This window comes from Lipophrys pholis (assembly GCF_963383615.2).
Source record: "Lipophrys pholis genome assembly, chromosome: 6".
Taxonomy (NCBI): domain Eukaryota; kingdom Metazoa; phylum Chordata; class Actinopteri; order Blenniiformes; family Blenniidae; genus Lipophrys; species Lipophrys pholis.
In genome coordinates this window covers 19,523,608-19,545,474 of record NC_137629.1, presented here as the reverse complement: position 1 = coordinate 19,545,474, position 21,867 = coordinate 19,523,608, and the positions used below count along the sequence as shown (strand labels likewise).

At 46.6% G+C, this 21,867-nt stretch overlaps 1 protein-coding gene across 1 annotated transcript in view; it reads left to right on the top strand.

The window, feature by feature from the left end:
* The first annotated feature begins 547 nt into the window (after positions 1-547).
* efnb1 (ephrin-B1) overlaps positions 548-21,867 on the top strand; it is a 66,591-nt gene continuing 45,271 nt past the window's right edge. Inside the window, exon 1 of the mRNA XM_080465695.1 lies at positions 548-1,605. Coding sequence (XP_080321821.1) covers positions 1,490-1,605 — 116 coding nt within the window. The 5' untranslated portion in view covers positions 548-1,489. The remainder of the gene's footprint in view (positions 1,606-21,867) is intronic.

The following is a 21,867-nucleotide window of genomic DNA, read 5'->3' as shown; positions in this document are numbered from 1 at the left end:
CATCATTCCCTTCAGAGAGGGCAAAAGAAGCAACCAAAATAGCAGATACTGTAATTCTATCCAGCAGGAGAAGAGGATTTTTTATGGGATAAAAGCACACACTCACTCTGGGAAAGCTTTATCGTCAATAAACCAACACAATAAAACAATAATAAAGGTTTTAAAGCTGTGAGAGCACGTTTAAGACGTAAAGGGGGCAAAGTTCCGCTCATGTAATCACTTTCACGGACTGTCCAACAACACTCGTTTCCTTTGACCAAAGCTTTCAGTTTGACGAATAACTCCAAAGCCCATTTCGGTTGATGGTTCGGGTTGAGGTGGCGGGGTGGGATGGGGGGGGGGGGGGGGGGTCGACCCCGACCCAATAACCACCAGCAGCAGCAGCATCAGCAGCAGCACCACGGCTGCCCTCCGGCCCCCTCCCCTCCCTCCACGTCCCCATAAAATGCCTCCGCTTCCTGCTTCCAAGTTCGGACAGAGCGCGGTGATTGGCCGCGGCGCGCACTGTGGGCTGGTCTCCCTCCGCGCTGCACTCGGCTCGGGTTACAGTCGAGCCTGGGCCGCCGCACACATCGGAGCGCAGAGCATTGCAGACAGAGGGGGTTAAAAAAAACAACATACCGGCTCGGAAATGTCGGTGAGCTGATTTAGAGCCACCTTGAGAGAGCCGGAGAGCAAGTCTAATCTTCCCCCCGTCACTTTTTCTTTTTTTGGGAGGGGGGGTTCTCTGACCAGGCGACAACGAGAAGGAGGCGCACTGTGCATTTACGCACCAGCCACGCAGCAGCGGCATACCCGAGTTGGACTAGAGAGGCTGGATCACCCCCGCCGGAGCGCAACGCACATGCGGAGCGGCGCTGAGAGCCGGGAGCGAGATTTACAATAGAAACCGGGTGAGGAAGAATAGCACAGGGGGGGAGGACTGAAAGACAACACTGGAATGAAGTGGACCTCGGAATTCCTGGCGTGCTGCGGAGTTGTGACTGATGGATGAATGTGGTCATCTGTAGGCTATATCCAGCGACAGGTACAGGCGCCGTCAGGAGGGAGAGTCTTGACAAAGACGCGGCGCAGCGCAGCCGCATCGCCTGATTGTCTCCGCTCAACCTGAGCTCCGCTCCTCTCGGATCTTACCGTTGAGTTTTCTCCACAAAGGGAGGAACGCAGGGGACGCTTTTCTTCGTTTTTCTTCCCTTTTCGGCCGCAGCCACAGGTCATACGGGACACTCGGGTGGAGGGAGAGAGGGGGGGGGGGGGGGGCGCCTCGGTGCAGATCCTATCGAGACCCCGGGGTTCAGTCAGTCAAGGACACGGGGTCCAGTGCAGATTTAAAGAAGTCGGACAGAGGGACATGTATCTGATATCGACCTCACATGCTCCTGACTGATCGTAGCTCACCTTCCCAGCGGGCAGAACGCACACAGAGACGCTGCCAGCCGCACCGTCCACCGCTCCGAGTTACCGGCTCACCGTCTCTGCATTCATCACGATGGCGGGACTCGGCTGTTGGAAGTATTACCTCTGGATCTTTATACTAATGTGCAGGTCGGCGTTACCTTCAGCCAAGTCGCTGGAGACTATCATTTGGAGCTCGCAAAATTCCAAGTAAGTCTCCCCACACGTCCGTCTGCGTGTGCGTGTGTGTATGTGTGTGTGTGTGCGCGCGTAATGGAGAGGCTCTGACATGGCTGAAAAAGTTGTCTGTGTGCGATCTGGAGTTAAATGTTCTGTTAAAATGGTGCAAAAAAAAAAAAAATGTATATATGTGTGTGTAATTTATTTGGTTTTAATTGTCAAAGCCTGCGTTGCGGAGTTTGGTGTTGATTTATATCCCAGTAGGGAATCCCCCCCCCCCCCCCCAACACAAAAAAAAACCCTAAAACCCCACAAAACGCCTTAAGTGCAGGCTCATACAATACACAGGAGACCTCTCTTAAATCACTATAATAGATGCTTAATTACAACAGTTTATGTATCTTTTTTTTTTCTTCTTTCCCTAAACTGGTGGCAAAAGTGTGCTTGGACGCTCCGCATCTCACTGCTGTGTGGCCTCGGCTCCTCTCGCCTTACAATTTCTAGTAATTGGTGTAATTAGCTGAGTCGAGAAAAGAAGGTGAAAAGTCGTGTAAACTCTGCCAAGTGTGTCAAGGCGTAACACTGGATAATTCTTCTCTGGAGCCCTTACAGCAGGAGTGAGCAGGGCTACACTCCTATTGCAGCCCTCAAAAGTTTGAAATTGTTGGTAAAAACTAAAAAAGAAAAAAGAAAATGCATGATAAGAAAGTTTCAGACCGCAGAAAAGCGAATTCTTGAAAATATCTTTTCTGTGCAACTGTGGTTCTCCATCCAGCTTAATTTCTTCATATCAAACCACTTCTTTTTTTTTTCAAAGGCAGGCAGACTTTTCTTTTTAAATTCTTTTTCTATTTCCATCAAAACAAGCAGTGGGAGCCCTGACTACTGATAATAAATTACACTCTGGCAACAATTATCACCCACTTACACTCCACTCCCACATTTACATGATTTTGGAAAGCTCTTTAGAAGGAAGAGAAAGAAAGAAAGAAAAAAAAAAACCGTACACTGAAAAAGAAGGAAGGCAAATGTGTATGGTAGGAGCTGACCTTCAGTTGAGCTCACAGCACCGAGGGGAAATGGAGAGTAGCTGGACCAGCTTATAACTAGAACTTGCTCATTCAAGTGAATCCATGATTTATCCCCCAAATGTCAGATGTCATAGGAGCTCGTTGTGCAGTCAGTGAGTATGAATATTGCTGCCATGTTCACCCGAGTGTGTACGTGTGTATACGTGTGTGTGTGTGTGTGTGTGTGTGTGTGTGTGTGTGTGTGTGTGTGTGGCCCGCAACCCTAATGGCAAGACTATGGGCCATCAGCTTTTTATGTGACTGAGGCTGCAGAGGTAGTGGAACAGTGAGCGTCATCAGAAAAAGGACACACACACACACACACACACACACACACACACACACACACACACACACACACACACACACACACACACACACACACACACAAAGTTAATATTCAGAGATGAAATTGACACGAAAGCCACACACCTACAGTGATGGGTGGACATGAGAAGAGTAAAAAAAGAAGGGCGAGGGGGAGGGGGGGGGGGGGGGGGGCATTTATTGATTGATGATGTCACCTGGAGGGAATGCCTCAGAAGATTTTTTAGGGACCGGAGGATCATTTCTCCATCTGTTTCTCCATTCTCCCCCTTGTAAAATAAAAAAAAAGAGAAGAAGAAGAAAGAGAACCCACGCCGGGCGAATATTTCATAAAGTTCGCAGCGGAACAATAATGCACTCAGCAAAGTGTTCTCTCGAGCTAATTATCCTGCTGCTCTGCGTTTAGGAAACAATAGACAATTATCTTGCTGTGTGCAGGCTTTACAATAACAAAAGACAAACCTGTTTTTCCTCTGAAATGTATCAGTCAGCAACATTGGGCGCAGTCTAAAAAAGAATTCAGGGAGTACTTGCCCGGGAATCAGCGGCCGTCCCCACAGTTTGTTGTTCTAAACTCTTGCGTCTCGGCCCGTGTTGCGGAGCGGCGATGGAGGAGGGAAGCCTATAGAAATGTACAGTGCACTATCTGGTGACTTATCGAGATTTACGACGCCTTACTTCCTCGCTCCTACTTTGGGGAGCAGCGCTGCCTGGGCTAATAAATTAATCTGGCCCCTCTGCTCGCACACTGTACCACATGCGCATGAAAATATAACAATACGAGCGTCTCCCCACAGGCCATGAGTTATGAGACAAAGCGGAGGAAACCAGCAGGTTTGGGCCACTACAGTATGCGTGTGTGTTTTTCTCCGTGAGTGTGTGTGTGTCCCTCAGTGCGCCCCTGCTGTTATGGATCCTCCATGCGAGGATGCTATCACTCCCACTTCTGCATTATCAATAACTGGGGTTTACTTAATTGATTCAATCCCAGCGTGCTCCGAACAGGCAACATACATCATCTCTTTGTGGCGTCGCTCCTGAAAGTAGAAAGTAATAAGAAGGCGCATCCTGCCCGTTTTAGTTTCATTGCTGCGGGATACATCAGACCTTTTTGAGATTTAATTTGAGGGCCGGATGAGTGAAAGGAAAGGAGAGGGGAAGGTGAAGAAGAAGGAGGAGGAGGAGGAGTGGGAGACTGTTCGGGAAGAAGGCTGGATGTGTCGTCGTTCCCCCGGCCCGGTGGAGAACGTCTAACATTTGATCAGAGCAAATCGGATTACTTCTCATTTAGCTGAGTGGGATTACTTGTAGAAAATGTCACTTTGTTATGACTGATCACGTCCCATCGCTTTGGCTGAAGCTCTCATAGCAATGTACAGGCATACTGCGCACACACACACACACACACACACACACACACACACACACACACACACACACACACACACACACACACACACACACACACACACACACACACACACACACACACACACACACACACACACACACACACACACACACACACACACGGGAGAGTGTTCAGGAATGCCGCAGTGATACCAATTTGATGATAATCTGACGAGGTTGGCTCCCTCTCGTCCTCTCACCCTCTCCTCAGCTAATATTTACCTCGTGACCTGTAGCTAATGCCGCAGCCTGTTGTGCAGAAGCACGGCGGACAAACAAGACGGAAAACGCACACACACACACACACACACACACACACACACACACACACACACACACACACACACACACACACACACACACACACACTCTCGCACACCTCTAAAAACATTATTGAGGAAACAGCCGCGGGGCCCGGCCCAGAGTCTGCTGCACTGATTTTGAACCCTTCGATGAGGCTTGGAAACGGTTAGCGGACATTTTTTCTGGGGGCCTCGTGTCGGTTTCGACGCCCGCAGAAGGAATATACCGAATAAGAGAAGAAAGAGAGGCGTTTTTGTTTTTCGGTAGACGTTGACTCCAGCCTCGGCTCGTGAAGGGCCTCCTCTCGTTCGATGCATTGGGCTGTGCGTTGACCTCAGCTGTCTGGCTCGCAGTTTAACAGCCGAGTGGTTTGGTTTATGTATCGTGCTTGGGTGGTTTAACAGTTCAGTGAGTTTGAGATTAAGCTGAACTTGATTACCGCTGTGATATTTAGCAAATATGTTTATTTTTTTCCCCCCCCTAAACAGAGAAACAATCTTGTGCCATTTATTTTTTTCTTTTCTTTGAGATGATGAGACAGCAAGCCCACTGTTTACTACATTTCCAAAGCGGCATGATTTGACTTGGCCGCTGTTAGACTCGCTTTCATGTTTAGCTTCTCCTAATTAGAGAAATTTGGAAAACTCTTTTACTTTTTTTTTTTTTTAGTTTGTGACAATAAGAGGGAGGGGGGGACCCATAACCTCCTCCTTATCTTTGTTTTGTTAGAGACTGCAGTAATCAAAGCAAACATTTTTTTTTTTTTATGAAAGTTTGCCTCCCCATGCTCCGACTTGCTGCCCTCTTTACTGTGCCGGCGTTTAGGAGTAACAAGGACTTCTTGTGAGGGGTTAAAAAAACAAACCGGCAAACTGCAAAAACCAGAAACTGCCGCAACCTGTTGAACGAGAGCGGGATGAAAAGTTCAGAGGAAAAACAGGATCTGGTTCAGAGTCCGGCGAACCTGGTCGTCCTCTGCTGCTGGCTCGCAGCGCAGGTCACTGCTGGGAGGCTCGGAGGCCTGTTTTTGTTTCCTCCCCTGCTTGCCCCCCCCCATTTTTTTTTTTTACCCTTTCGCGGCACTCACCTTCTCTCTCTGTGCCTCCTGAAGTCCCCCCCTCTCTCCACCCTTCAGGCTCTGATCGTGTTTCCCCTCCCGATAGAGATCTCATTACACACAGAGAGGACTTAGAGCCGGAGCCCTCGCTCTCAGGGAGAAGGAGACAGGGCCCGGCCAATGAGAAATACTCGTGGAAAGCAACTGGCCCTCGGTCCCGTCAAGGCACCCTGTGTCTCGCTGGGGGGACAGCTGCATTCGCTTTTATGTGCGTGCACTCCTGTGTCGACGCGACTGTTGTTTCAGTGGTGTGTAGCGACGGATCCTTCGTTTGGTTATCTGGACGAAGCACCTGGGCTCAGGGACGGGTGCAGGGCTTCAGCTTAGTTCTATAGGAGGGGGGGTGGGGTTGGGGGGTGGCGGGGGGGGGGGTGACTATTTTACCGTGGTTTTGCTCCAGATGGACCCACTTTACCCGCCCGGTGGTTTGGCTGCCGCATCGCTGAAAGCTGATCATTCTGTTTTTCTGTGTATTTGATGCAGCCATTTCTTTACATTGAAGAAGTGGCGGGCACCAAAACGGAGCTTCGTCCCCAAGACGTCTTTGGGGACAGAGAAGCATTAGAAACGCATTCCTATGACTCTTATGGCTTCTTTCTCTTTCTCTCGTTGTTGTTGTTTTTGTATTTTTCTGACTTTCCAACTAGTCCTGGTGACGGCTCGCCGCCACAGTTACAGTTGGTTTTTCTTTCAGTATGTATTACAGAGACAACAGCTGAACACAGTGAATCATTTGGAAGAATAGAGGAGGAGGAGGATTAGTCAATTAGCTGAACAAACACACAAAAAAACAAAAAAAACAAGAATGACTTGAAATAATCAACAGCGACTTTGTTAATCGGTCTAGAAAATATTCATAAAATCCATCCCGTAAATGTAGCATCCCTATATTATTATAAAGTGCAATTTGATATCTAACTTTTCTGATACAACATTGTCAAGACGTCGCTGCTTTAGAAAAGCCAATCTATACTTCTTGTTTGTTATTTTTTAGTTCAGAGAGCCGTTACACTGATCCCGAACAGCCAAACGAGACATTGTGGATATAGATGCCATTAGACGCCATTGTATAAACAGTATACTTCACACCACCTACTCATGTGTGATTAATCCTTTGTGATTCAGCAACAATAACAACAACAAAAAACGCCGGTGGAAAGATTTATTTTCTTTTTACAAGATTCAAAAATAATTGAGTTTGACATTTGACAATTATTTACGTGCCATTTTATAGATTTGATATACAGTCACATGCACCAGTTTTGCCAAAAAGTTTTTTTTTTGGTCACTATTTCCCCCCTAATGTTTCTAAAGCAGGTATATTTTTCAACTGAAAAATATACTATATCGAGTTTCAACTGCGTATTTTCATGCAGGTCAAATTTCTGCAGTGTCTTTAACACCGTCAGTTATAAGAGCTACCTGCAGATTTTTGGAGAATTCTGGTTTTTTTTCTTCTTTGTTTAAGACTTTTAAGAGTTTGGCACCAAAGCTTCTCGCTTTTGGCCGGAATTTTCTACAAGGCGCTCAGTCCTGAGAAGAAAAAAAAATCGGCAGTTTTGCCTTTTGCTGTCGATTTTTCTCACAGCAGATCTTCGGTGATTTTGTACTTAATGTTGATCTTTTTAAATCCCTTGACAGGCTCACAGGCATTCATAAACATTCCCCCCGAATGCCTCTGAGAGCTCTTTAGATCTTGGCATGATAACGCCACACAGTTCAATAGCAACGTGTCAGAGGTTCAAGTAAAACTATTTCCACATCACTTCCTCCCCAGGTTCTGATAACACGCACCTAATCCCAAAAGTTTGTCTCGAATTTCAAGTATTTTAACACATACTTTCTTTTTTTTTCTCTATTTCCAATTTTTACTTTTGCAGTTTTTTCTATTTTCTTTTAATTGATCTGGAATTTAGAATTAAAAAATGTAATAAAAACAAAAAAATAAATCACAGCTTCATGAAGCACTTAAAAGAATTCTATTTTCAAAATGCAGAAGTGCGTCTTTGTGGCTAATTGTGCACATGACTTGTTTATAAGTACGAGAAGCAGACTTCTTTAAACCACTTTTCTCGACTCCCACGTTCGGGGCGAGACGGGTCATGTGCTGGGCTCGTCTGTCGTGAGTCAGAGAAAAGTGTGACAAGTAGTGCAAAGTTCAGTACGCAAGCAGAAACGTTCTCAGGCAGTAAAACCACATTAATGTGTGATCTTAATGGGCCAAAACAAACACTAATTACCGGAGAAACGGGGCTACCTGCTGCAGTAAATATAAAGTTTGTTGAAATCAATGTGAGCTCTGTTTGTTTTTCCTTCTTCGCCCCAGAGTCGAATAACGCCAAAGGCTCATATGAATGGGACAGGCAATAAGCTTATGGAAGTGAATGAGTGTTTAAGAGCGCATGTTGATGTGCCATTGTTCTTTGTCCAGCCACAGTGGAGCATTAAGGAAGTGTTCGGAGCGTGCCAGCGTGCCCCTGTGAAAGTGCCGAGGGCCGAGTGGTGGATGAGTGTGGAGTGGCTGAACAGTGGCCGCCTTACAGGCTGTTAGCGACCCGGCTTCATTAGACGGAGGCCTGGCTGGCAGCGGCCAGGAAGTTCCCATCAGCTCCGGCTTTGCCAAGCGGAGGCGCAGGCGGCCGGCACTGGAACGCTCCCCCCCCCCCGTAAAGATTTCTGCTCGCCGCCTCAACTGAGCTCGAGCCGAGTTGCGTAAAAAAATAAATAAAATGAAGCGATGCAGAGTTACAGGAAGTGGAGGAAAAGAGTTGAATGGGCAAAGTCTGCCTTTTGTTTGCCATCTTACTTCTTTTACATAAGAGCAGTTGAAAATAAGGGGATTAAACGGGAGAGGAAAGGAAGCTAATGTAGAGCGTTGAAACGCAGCCTTGGGCTCAACCGCACATCCTTTCAGTCCAGCGTGGAGCTCCTAGATTACTTCCATGTGTCAGTGCGAGGGAGAAAGAGAGGGGGAGAGAAGAAAAAAAAAAAAAAAAAGGAGAAGAAAGGAGGACAGGGAGAGAGAAGTTGAGCAATTGAAAAGCGAGTAGACTTGGATTGGTGGAGATCAGCGGCGGTATTGGACAGTGGAACGGATCTGTGTGACAGCCATCTCTAAAACCATTACCCCCGCGGCTTCGACTCGGGGAGCTGGTAACCTCCTCCTCCGGACTGACCTCACAGACTTAACTCTTTCTCACAGAACCCCTCTGTGCCGAGGAGCGCAGACCCCGTCAGATGCCAGTCCCAAGCAGCGTGCAGGAGAAAACCTGAACGGCCAGCTGCGCCGCCGCTCCTTTAACGTCTTTAAGACGTCAGGGGTTGTCACCGGCACACAGGCGTCCAGGGATCTGTTTTCAGCCCCAGAACTCTGCGGCGCTCCAAAGACCCTTTGTGATTTTAGTGGTGCCAGGACGTCATGAAAGAGGTGGAGGAGCCCCTCAAACAAATGACAAAAACATGCGGCACCAGGGTGGGAAGTTCATGTTTATTAACAAATAAAATGAGTGAGGAAATGTAAACGGTGATCCAAGCATACAGGCTTTTCCTTTGGATTCTTTAAACTGTTGTAAAGTTTTCTTTTGTCTGAAAACTGCAAAAAAACTAAAAATGACAAAGAAAAGATTCAAATGAAAATTCTGTTTTTCAACCTCGACTTTAAACCTCAGTTAGTAAAATCCAAAATATATTTTTAAATGAAAGTTACAAGTAGTAAAAGTACATTGATCAAATATAGTTAGGCTTATAATTCATAATTAGTATTTTCTTGAAGTTTTAGATATTTAAAAAAAATATGACAAAAGTATAATATGAGAGGAAAATTAAAATTCAAGATCAATTTACTCTTTTCAATTTTCCACCTTAATTTCAAAAGTTCTTAAATTTTATTTAACAGAAAAAAACTTGAGATATACTCAGTTTATAGAGAGTAATAAACTCTTAACTCCACATCCATTCATGAGTTTGTGAAACATGTTCACAAGATTAAGTTCTAATATCTTCTCTTCGGCACATATGAGCTTCACGTTTTTTCTTTCTGGAACTTTTAAGTCTTTGTAAGTACAAGCACTTTATTTATATGTTTTTGAATAATTTCAGGCGGATTCCGTTTATTACAAACTCATGTAGGCTGAACTTTCACAGTATCTGAAGCGTTAAGAACAAAAACTTTAAGAATAAAAACTTACAATGAATATACCAGCGTGTGTTGGTTACTGAGCTTTTCTGGCTTAACAAGTATGGAGTATATTGGATTTTATTTTATTGTTTTAATCTTAAAAAGTGAGCGTTTCGTAAGATATTTGTGGAATAAAATTAATCATAATATAATATAATATAATATAATATAATATAATATAATATAATATAATATAATATAATATAATATAATATAATATAATATGAATTTCTTTGGACTACTGTTGAACTTTTCCGATTACCTGTGGGTTGTGAAGTAGAACCCGACTGAGGTTGACTTTTGCCACAGCTGATACTTTTACAAGAAGTGACTGGATGAAGCATGACCGTACCGGGTGACTCTGAACATATCATTAATGATCATCACGGACCTCTTTGTTCAGTGTTATGAGTACACTAATGGAGTGACGGGGTAATTGAATCGAGTGGTAGGATAATAGAATGATAAAGTAATGGAATAGTGCGGCAGCAGTCCTCTTTTCCCATGGGACACCCCCCGTAAGTGTGTCACCGTGGCAGATGGGCGGTCTGTAACAAACCCCTCCCCCTCCCCCACGTTAATTATAAAGCATCATAATCCATCTATGGCATACAGAGGCAGGACATGGAGACTATTAGTGAAGGAGGGGGGGTTCATGAAAATGGCACAGTGTATAATCCTGGGGACTTTGCCACCATTAGGCTCCGCAGGCATGGAGCAGGAACCACTCATTTCTGCTGTAATCTAGTTTGAGCAGTTCCTCTCTCTTGCTCTCTTCCTCCCCGTGTCTCTGTGAATGTGCGTCCTAAATTTTCTGAAGTTTGATTTATCTTTGGGCCCCCCCGCCTCCTTTCCCTCCTTAACTTCATTTTTTTTTCCCACCATGCCCACAGGCAAGACAGACAGTCTAAAAAGCATTTGCGCTTGTGCGCGTGTGTGTGTGTGTGTGTGTGTGTGTGTGTGTGTGTGTGTGTGTGTGTGTGTGTGTGTGTGTGTGCCTCCGTTAACCCATTCTGCCAAGCCTTGGCTCAGCCTTTTCTAAGCAAACTCCCAGCGTGATCCTGGTCCCCTCTTGTGCCGGTTGAAGAGGGGCTGGAAGAAAAGGCCTGTGGGACTCCCGCTGCTCCCAGGCCCGGGCCCTGGCTCCTCCGCCCGCAGTGGCCGGGCCTGGGATTTGGTGTGCGCCGGGGCTCTGTGTGGCAGCTGTGACTGACGCTTCAATCGCCTCTCCCTGGGACACCCCAGTTCAACCCCGCATTCCCTTTCACACCTCGGAAACGGGGGGAAAAAGACAATTACACACATATTCAGCAACCTACTTCTCCCCCAGTCTGCCCACAATCCTGCATCTCTGATGTACAGCCATTTACCACGTCTATAAAAAAAAACGTTTGTAAAGTTTGGTTGTGTTTTGCAAATAAGTCCTCCTTTTAAACAAGTTGCAAATTAGTTTACTTGTCTGGACAGCCCGTCTGCAATTTCATTCTGCATTTGAAGTTGCACTCGTTTATTTGTTGTTGTTTTTTTCCAAGTTGCACTCTCCTTAAGTAAACAGCCTAACTCAGCTATTTCCTATGAATTTCCCCTGATATTTAGAAAATGTAAGTAATGGAAAAAGATTTGAGCCTTAAAGTAGAGTTAATGCTATCATGTATGGATTGTCAGTAAATTGAGTTTGTCTCTGGGCTATTGGAGCAGGGACTCGTAAGCCAGCGGGATTTAAGTCTCTTAATTGAATTATTTTGATTGCTGACTTGATTGATGGAGTCAAATGTGGAGCGTTTTCCATGCGTTTTTGTCGGACTAATTCTTCTTCCAATAGAGCTGCGGCAGACAGATACAATAGGAACCTGCAATCAATCACAACTGCAACCCTGGGCATTTTTTTTCTTTCACAGAGAAATGTGCCTGCCATCAGGTCCGAGTTCCACAAGCCATCCAGACAACGTAAAACCAACAATGACATCAGATAGTAAAGCACTCTAAAAGTCTAATCTTCCCATAATGCCATGCTAAACCCCACAGAGACCCGCGGCGGGGAGAAAGGCTTTTTTATGCCCCAGCTCTGCTCCTCCTCCCATGGCCTCTGGCTCTGTGTGTGTGTGTGTGTGTGTGTCTGTGTGTGTGTGTGTGTGTGTGTGTGTGTGTCTGTGTGTGTGTGTGTGTGTGTGTCTGTGTGTGTGTGTGCGCGCGCATGTCTGTGTGTGTCCATCCATGTATGTTGGGAAGAGAAAAAGAATTGAAGAGTGAATGGAGATGTCACTGTCAGACACCGGCCTCCACATGAATCCGCTCCAGAATGGCCATATTGGCAACTTGTGCGTGTGTGTGTGTGTGTGTGTGTGTGTGTGTGTGTGTGTGTGTGTGTGTGTGTGTGTGTGTGTGTGTGTGTGTGTGTGTGTGTGTGTGTGTGTGTGTGTGTGTGTGTGTGTGTGTGTGTGTGTGTGTGCGCGTGTGTGCGTTGAGTGAGGGAGCCTGTCGGGGGTCTGCCGTTTCCCCTCCACGCCGAGTTCTTACGGCCGTGATTGGAGCTCTGCGGGACGTAGGTCTATATTTCATCCCATTCATATGAGGGAGGTCGTTTCATCTCCCACACACATGTTCCCCATTAGATGTGTGTTTATTCTCCCCCATGATGTGCTCGGCCATGGAAGCCTCTCATCTCTGCAATATTGGAAATAGCAGCGAAGGTCCGCTAAAGCAAACACAATCTCCAAAAACCTCTCGGCTCACTTTATGAACTATGCGTCGGGCGAGAAGGCGGAAGGCACGGCGTTGACTTGATCTAATGAGTTACCGTGCGAGTTTTTGCCTCTTAAGGCTCTGTAATATAATATTTCACACTGTGATTTTAACTTTGCTAATCTCCTTGCGCGGAGCTCTCTCCACGCTTCCACTGTCTCATCTGCCATTTTTGCCCTCCCTCGACTGAAAACTTTGACTACTTTTAGCTATTCTCCTCATCTGTCTCTCACGTCCCCCCACTGTGAAACATGACAGCGTGAACCTCCACCACATCACTCCTCTCTTCTCCACTCCTGTCTGGGAGATGAAAGCTTTTTTTTTTGGTTGCAGCAAAACCTCTGCTTGGTCCTTCTTTTTGTGCGCTGGGCCCTGAGCCTGTGTTGCTTAGCTTTTAGTAGCTCTGTTTGCTGCATTTTCTGATTTATTTATACCCTCCTGATTGTAGCACCTCATGCATGTCAAGAATCTCAAAGTTGAAACCTTGCATGCGCATTATGAGGGCCCCGAGTCAAACCCTGATTTCAAATATGCATGAATGCATGAATATATTTATTGTCGAGAAGCCCCTGTGCATTCGGGAGAGGCTCATTTCCTGTGGTGGCCCCGCGCCGGAGTGGAAGTGGCATGAATCGTTGAAGGCGCCCCCGTGTGCGGCCACCAAACAGAGCGGCCGGTCCACCTCTCGCACAATGGACGGGGTTGAGGGAAAGGAAGTGATTTGGCTCCCATTGGAGGGGCTGGAGCAGTCGCTTCAAAGCAGCATGCCTGGCTGAGGCTTTAACCGGCCATCTCTCTGCATTAGATGTGCGTCCTGTGATGAGCCTTTGAAGGGTGCGAGCGGTCCAGGCTGGGAGATTGCTATTGCATTGCATGAATGTGTGTGTGTGTGTGTGTGTGTGTCCCCCTGCTTTGCACGGGGTTCAACAGGATTGTGGCGCTCCGCTCGATTCATTTTAACCGGGCTGGACGGAAACGTGTAGAACGGAAAGCCGCAATGTGACGAGGCAACAGCTGCTGTGTCACGTTTGGATTTATGCACACACACACACACACACACACACACACACACACACACACACACACACACCCAGCGGAAGGTGGTATGGATGTGTGTAGCGTGCACCAGCTCAGGAGTCAGCTGTGGTTGGCTTGTGCAGATTAAGGTTTGAGTGTGCGTTACAGATGGCAGTAATAATGATCAGATAGCCCTTGTAATGGAGACGGCCCAGTCCGTAATGGCTTCCTAAAACAACACATGGAGCGCCTTTACGAGGCCACAATCCGCCCGGTTATCACAGAGCAAACTGCGCGAATGAGAATAGCATCATGTCAAACAAGCTATTTATTAGTGCACACATCACAGACCCACACACACACACACATTTCATTTTAATACCGACAGCCTGCCTCTTGCCTCGCGCTCCGCTTGTTAAAGGCGAGCGTTATCAGAGGAGACACAGACTCCCGCTACACTAGTTAGCCCCCACCCCACCCCCCAACCCCCCACCCCCCTTTTTTTTTTTTTACATTCACTGTTAATGAGCCTAATGATGTGTGTCTCTGCGATTGCATCAGTCAATATGCCGTTCAATATGGGGTTTAGAAACCCACTGACAACTTAAGCATGTCCGCCTGGATAAGATCTCCCATCCAAGGGAGGAAAGAAAGAGCAACTAATTTGTCTTGGATTTGATGGGACATGTGTAGCTGTCTTTTACAATCATGAGCCGAGATTGTAAGCAGAGAATAGACTTGCCACTCAAATTCTCTGATAAGAAGCCGCTTTTAAGACACATAAGGCGGCTGTGTACTGGGGGGGAAATAAACTAGAGAAAGTGTGGTTATTAGAGAGTCCCCTTGTACTTTCCCTCATATTGTGATGCTTTGTGGGGGTGTGGATACTTTTCTGCTTTTTTTGGCTTTCCATTGTGTTGCTTTTTGATTTCAGCTCAGGTTCGGTTTCAGTTATGTGTTTATGTTTCCAAAGGGGTTTAGTTTGGGTTTTTATTTCAGTTTATGTCAGGAGGTGTTTAGTATATTAGAGACAGGGGACATTTAGGTTCATGCCTTGTTAGAGCGTTGCCGCAAGGAGTTCAGCAATCTCAGCATAGTGATTACAGATGTGTCTTTTCATTCCTGCTACACTTGTAGCTTGTTATTTTTAGTCGCATTTGTGAATGCAACTTCCTAAAATACTCTCCCTGCTTTAATTATGTTTAGTTTACTGAGCTAATGATGGTTTTTTCCCCCTCTACTGGAAAAGGAATCAGAGGAAGACCCCTGTGACACTGATAAAAGCCGATTCTTTTATAAACCACGCAGCATTTGATTGATCTGTCTTGTGGTCTTGATCCCTGGGCTTGGCTGATTAAACCTATCCATCAGCTTCTCTTATCAGCGCCCTAACAGATCGACTGCAGGACACTGAACTAAAACCCCCGGTATTGTTGGAACACAGAAAAGTCAAAGGGTAAGGACAGGGAGGGGAGAGGTTTACCAGAGCCCTTCTCTTCAAGGCCTTCCAAACAAAGGCGGGAAAAAAAAGAGAAAAATCCCCGCTATGTTATTTTAAAGAAGCGCCTCCTGTAAAAATAGCCTCTGAAATAGCCATCCTTCATGCTATTGTCATGACACACAGACACACACGTACTCTCTGTTTGCGTCTATTGCAATAACCTCTAAAATGAGGTCGAACAGTGGCATCGCAGATTGTGACAAGAGTGTTTCCTTTCTGGAGGGAAATCATAAAGTAATGCTTCCTGTCCGCAGTGTCAGCTCTCGCGCTAGTGATGTGACCCTGTCCCCGGTCACGACTCGCACAGACATCAGCCAGATAATGACATCTCTTTCGCTGACAGCCTGTCATTCACGTGCCTGTGCAAACATCCACACACACACACACACACACACACATGCTCTCGTGCCCGCTTGAAAACGAGGGCAGATGAGCACGGTCGCTGATATGAATCATCTGGATGATTTGCAAGTCAAATAACGAAGGTTTCATAAGATGTGTCTGTTATTTTCTGAAAGAAATTTCTCATCTTCTGGGTGACTGTTAAAGCGAATACATCAAGGCTGCTAAAATGTGGATCATTGCGTGTCACTTTGCTCTCATTTATCGCCGAGCATCTATTACCGTCATGTTTGTCGAGTCCGCGGGAAAAAAAACCCCCAAAAAAACTGCAGGAAAAGCCGACAGATGGGCCTTTTTATTATTCACAGATGTATGTTTTTTGGGGCAGTTTGTTAAAGATAAATCCTCTTTTTATCTCCTTGCTTATCGAAAAGTTCTTAAATTGCATTAAATTATGATTCCTAACATGAGGGAGAGCAAATAGTGTCACCCGTTCAACATAAACACAGACTTTATCGTTTATATTTTGGATGAGGATCACATCGTTGCCTGCGTGCTGCTTTTGCAGGCACTTTACAGCATGTCAAAATCAGATAGCGCCCAGGTTTGCAACTCGCTGCCTTATCCAGAGAAAATCGCTGAAAGTTTACATAGTCAGAGTTTCATGTTAAAAGAAGATGGTTTATTGAAGTCCTGTTGCAGCACGCCCGGCAGAAGCAGGTGTAGACCTGCCAGCTTGACTAACAGCTATAATATTTTAAACGGGGGTGGGCGGGGGTGGGGGGTGTGAAAGTCTCCCCTCAAAGAAAGAAGTTGCCTGCGTGGCACTTTCATTAACCTAGTATCGAGCTAATCTCCTGGCTAATTCATTTAGTTCTCCAAGTGGTCCCGTGTATTAATATCCTCACCGTGCTGCCGCTCATGGGATGTAGTAGGAGCGTAGCCATGGCGATGATTGTGTCATTATTTTGCAGTCAGATGAGTGATATCCCAGAGGGCTCGAGCCGAGTTGTCCAGGCCGGTTGAGAGGGACTGATTAGAATTGCAAATGGCCGCCAAGTGTTGTGTTTATTGTGTGTCTCAATATTGGAGACAATCAGGCGAATCAAAGCCCTCAGCTGGAGAGATGGGACGGAGGCACGGTGGGCCTCTCTGGTTGGCACCACGTCTCTAACCCCCCCCCCACTCCCTTCTTTTTCACCCCTCCTCCTCCTCTCTCCTGCCCTTTCTCTCTCCCTCTCTCGGGCCGACTCTATCATCCGTAGATGTCCTGAAGTATGTGGCCACAGCTGGAAAAAAAAGTGAAGGAGACACGGAGAGAGACACTAAATCTAGTGCACTCAATCATCTGTAGTGTGGCAGTCCTCTCATACTGCTGAGAAATATTAAACACGCTTTATGATAATGAAAGCGCCGGCGACAGGCATAAATATTGGAGGCAAAGTGCTGAAGGATTAAAATGTCTTGTACGTTTGCTCATAACGCAAATTTGTCATTGATTTCATGGCCTCCTGAATCGTTCGAAACAGAATTATCATCCTTTCATCAGCCGAACCCCCCCCCCCCCCCCCCCCCGATGTCTGTCCCTGATGAGAAATATTGAGGCCCTGTACATATTAAGTGCCGGGGAATATTCAAACATCCGCCCGCAGTTGTGTTGTCAAAGCCCCGCAAATGGAGCCCGCTGGCAGCGTGCCCTGGATACGGCTGGGTGACACACTGTGGTGCAAAGTGCCCTAAACACACATTTTCTCCGCAATTCACTTGTGAATCGTTCCTCCTCAACGATTTGGCCATTACTCTGATATTGACTCGCCGTTTGTACAAGACTCACCGAAATCCATCTGAGAGCCATCTAGTGCTGCTGTGTGAGACAGGAAGCCGGTGTTTTAGCTCCGCGTGTAATTCACTCAGTCAGTCGCTCCCAGAGAGCGAGAGACAGAGAGAGACAGAGAGAGAGAGAGAGACAGAGAGCGAGAGACAGAGAGAGAGAGACAGAGACAGAGAGAGACCTATCTTCTCTTGTTTCGCTACTGTTGGCTTCGAAAGAATGCTCGCATGGATGACATGCGTGTACATGTAAGAATGCCTGCCTGTGTGTATGTGTGTGCTCATGTGTACATACGTCCCCGTTTGAACACCGGATAATTCCTCAGGTCACACATGCTCCCCATATAGCACCGCATGACCAGTCGCAACAGGCTTGAGTGGGGCCCAGGTACGGGCTTGCACAGTGTGCAGGTATCGCTACGGGGGGGAAAATGACTGTTGAAGTGAAATTTTATTGCGCCACACACGTTCTCGCCGGCTCTTCCGGCTGTAGGCTAAATGAAAGTTATGAGGAATGCGTCCGCACTCTGCGGAAATCCCTGAGATTTATCGGGCAGCTTTTATGGTGACTTGTGAGCCAGGAGAAGGCCGGCAGCCACCGTAAGACATCACAAGTCTGACATGATATGATCAAGGGGAGCCGGCTCTGAGAGGCAACCGTCTACCGGCGGCATCACTGTGCGCCGTTGAGCTTGACAAGCAGCTGATGAGCGAACTTTAGATTTTGTGTGTGTGTGTGTGTGTGTGTGTGTGTGTGTGTGTGTGTGTGTGTGTGTGTGTGTGTGTGTGTGTGTGTGTGTGTGTGTGTGTGTGTGTGTGTGTGTGTGTGTGTGTGTACAGGGAGTAAAGAAAAAAGAACGGGTGACAGGGAGAGTGTGTGTTGGTTCGCAGACGTGGCTGTTTGTGAGTGTGTGAAACTGAGGAGAAAGTTCATGAGGTGACATCTCGTCAGCTGTTTGACTTTCCCAGTTTCCCAGGGAAGCAGTTTCTAGAACAATGCAAAGAAGAAGAAAAAAAAACCCCACCAACCACCGACAATTGAAATGCCACAAAAAAGAAGGAAGAAAAAAACAAAAAAACCCCAGTACTGTTTGATGGGGACTGAATTATTGCCGTAGCTTGAGATTGGAGACGAGGGGGGGAAATGTGTGAGTGACTGCGCCGTGCTTGGAGCAGACACATATCACCTACCGGACTCCTCTACCCATCCATCTTGCCGTGCTCCTCACAATAGCAGGAATACATTAAAAAAGAGTGAGTCAGGAGGAAAGGGGACGCAAGATAAATATTGTGTTAGTATTTTCCCGCCCTCTCGCTTGCAATTGACTGTCTCGCATTGACAGATGAACAATGGAAGTATTCTGAACTTTCTCTCTCTCTCCTGGGTTCAGATCTGTGCTGTCACAGCCAGACGCGTTCTGATGAAGATTGATTGATTTACTTTCTGTGTGCCGTGTCATCTCTTTGTTCTTTCCACGAAGGCTTTGGAGCCCCTCCAGTAATCCCGATTTTGTGTAGCTGTGTCACATTAACACCTGTTAACACTGGATTATAAAATATTGAATCGGGCTTCCCGGTGAACGAGAAGCAGTTTATTTCTGTTTTCTGAAAGAGACAAAGCGGAACAATTTTTGTCCGAGTCTGGAAGGCAAGAATACACTTGAAAGAGCCGTCTTTGCTCAGTGCTAGCATGCTATACTTAATGCTACTGTGGAGACTCGCTGGCAGTGATTATACGTACTGGGTTTGGCTCACAGGGGAGAGCGGAGCTGGTGGCACAGGTACGAGTGGAGCACATACAGTTCTCACATGACAATGAGAAACATGAGAAATCAGACCCAAGAATCAAGATAAGCCACACAACAGGACAATAAAAAAAAATAAAAAAATAAAATAACTAAACACAGCCAGTACATCATTTCAAACTCCAGCAATAAACCTGCCTGCACAATGATGTGAAGTTGCTACAACACTGGAAAACACTTAAAATGTCATGCTAAACATATGTGTACAAGCACGAGAATCACTCCCCATGCCTCTGTCCTCTCCGTGAAGCTGCAGCTGCAGCAAAATGTCTGGCTTGAGCTGAAAGACGGAGATCTGGAGGAGTTGGCCACCCTGGCTGTGTGCAAAGGTGACAAAATCCACTTACCAGCTCGAGCAAATCTCGCTAATTAACGTGCTCGATCTCATTTATTTAATTGGCACAAAAATCCACAGTGTAAAAGTCATACCTCATGGTGTTGGGAGGCCCTTTTCTTTTTCTTTTTGCTCCACGCATACGAGAGTGGTGTCAGTTTTCTTTTTTGGGAGCAAAGCAAATAAACATATTTCCCCCAAAATGTCAAACTATTCATTCACAAAAAAAGGCTCATTAGTAATGGGTGTCAGGTTTGTTTGGGAGATTGTCCTTTGCCTGATTTGATTCCCAGATGTGCCCGTGCCAAAAAAAGCTAGTGAGCAGGGCAGCTGAACCACGTCCTCCGTCTTCTCGCTTTCTCCGGTTCTGTCCGAGTAGCACACTCATTCTAAGCACAAGCTTGGAGAAATTATCCAACTTTAGCTTGCGAAGCGTATCCGGACTCCCACCCTCAATGAGCTTTTCACTTTGCTCCATTATTCTGGCTAAAAACCGTGATCCCTCAAGTAATTTTAACCATGCTTAGATAGCAGGCCAATTGTTAAAAAATTTAATTTAACCATGACTGGCTCTATCTAAGCCAAACAGAATTTAAATAACTTGTGTTTAATGTGTATGGGTGAGGGTGTTTATGTGCGTGCACTCATGTTTGTTTTTATTGAAATATCTGATTGAGTAGCAACATTAAACAGCATTTCTTTTTCTTAGAAATGCTTTCTGAGGGATTACTGATGGGGTTGGAGATACAGAGCAGAAAATGGCCACTGGTAACAACCCGGCCAAGCTGTGTGGGTTTGATAATGGTCGTGATTCTTTTTCTCTCTAGTTTCTTCCTCCTTTCCCCCCCAAGTGGCAGTGAAACACAATCGGTGTGAGTCTGAGGGCCCGCTATTGTTCATCTGGGACATTTCTGCTGCTTTCTCCCCTTCTGCTCTGCTCGGTGCCGATTGCGGCCTTGCATCCCCATCCAGTTCTTGACTCCCTGCTCCGCAGCGCTTTAGTCCTGAGGGATTCCTCTCCCTGCGACCATCCAAGCACACCAGCTTTGGCTCGTTTGTGGTGCCTGGCACTGTAACACAGGCAAACACAAATAACCCACCCACCCACCCACCCACTCAAGCCTGTGTACGGACACACGTATATCTGCGTGCACGGTCGCACAAACCCTCTCACACATACGGTGGGCTCGGGCCAGGCGGGTTTGGCTGTGACTGTAGACTGGGCCTGTGGAGAGATCTTTACCGAGCATGCAGAGCCCATCTGTGGCTGCTCCTCGGTGATGGGAGGCAGCTGGCTGTGTGTGTGTGTGTGTGTGTGTGTGTGTGTGTGTGTGTGTGTGTGTGTGTGTGTGTGTGTGTGTGTGTGTGTGTGTGTGTGTGTGTGTGTGTGTGTGTGTGTGTGTGTGTGTGTGTGTGTGTGTGTGTGTGTGTGTGTGTGTGTGTGTGTTGGCCAGGCAAGGAACTAGGGTAAGCTTGTGTGTGTTTGGGTCACAGAGCAACCCCAGAATGAGGGCTAAACTCGGGCTGAAACTGACCCAACACGTCCAGCCAAGAATTCTTCTCTTCTCTTCTCTTCTCTTCTCTTCTCTTCTCTTCTCTTCTCTTCTCTTCTCTTCTCTTCTCTTCTCTTCACTCCTCTTCTCGCCCTCCAGCTGGAAGAGCTCAGTCCCTGGGTTCTGGGATGAATAAGTGGAAACCCAGAGAGCAACAGTCTGGGCCTTCTCTTGCTGTCAGTGATACCGTGGATGACGTTCAATCACAACCGCATACACCCATGCGCGCTTAACTCCCCTGCTGTTAGAGAGGGATGGGCTCTGCACTGACAGAAACCACAGAGGCCATAAGAAGAAACAGATTATGCTCTTTCTCCTCCCTAATGACTTCTGACACTCCTTTCGCTCAACAGTCCCTCTTCAGCCTGTTCATCTAGTAACAACGTCCACTTCTGTCCTCCTCGTCGCGGGGCCATCTGGGCGTCATCTTGTTAGCTCATTAAGGCCTCCGATGGTGCGATGCTAACTCTTCATGTGACAGTGATAGAGGGCAAGCATACTGAGCCTGTTTGGCGAACATGGGAGGTGTGCGTCGGCCGTTTGCTTGTGTCTGTGTTATAACTCGCCCCTGTGCAACTGTTATGAGTCACGCTGAATCTGATCTGCACAGCATGCCAGCCTGCTGACTGAGCTAACCGAGGCTAGTGTGTGTTAGTCTTTGTGTGTGTGTGTGAGAGAGAGAGAGAGAGAGAGAGAGAGAGAGAGAGAGAGAGAGAGAGAGAGAGAGAGAGAGAGAGAGAGAGAGAGAGAGAGAGAGAGAGAGA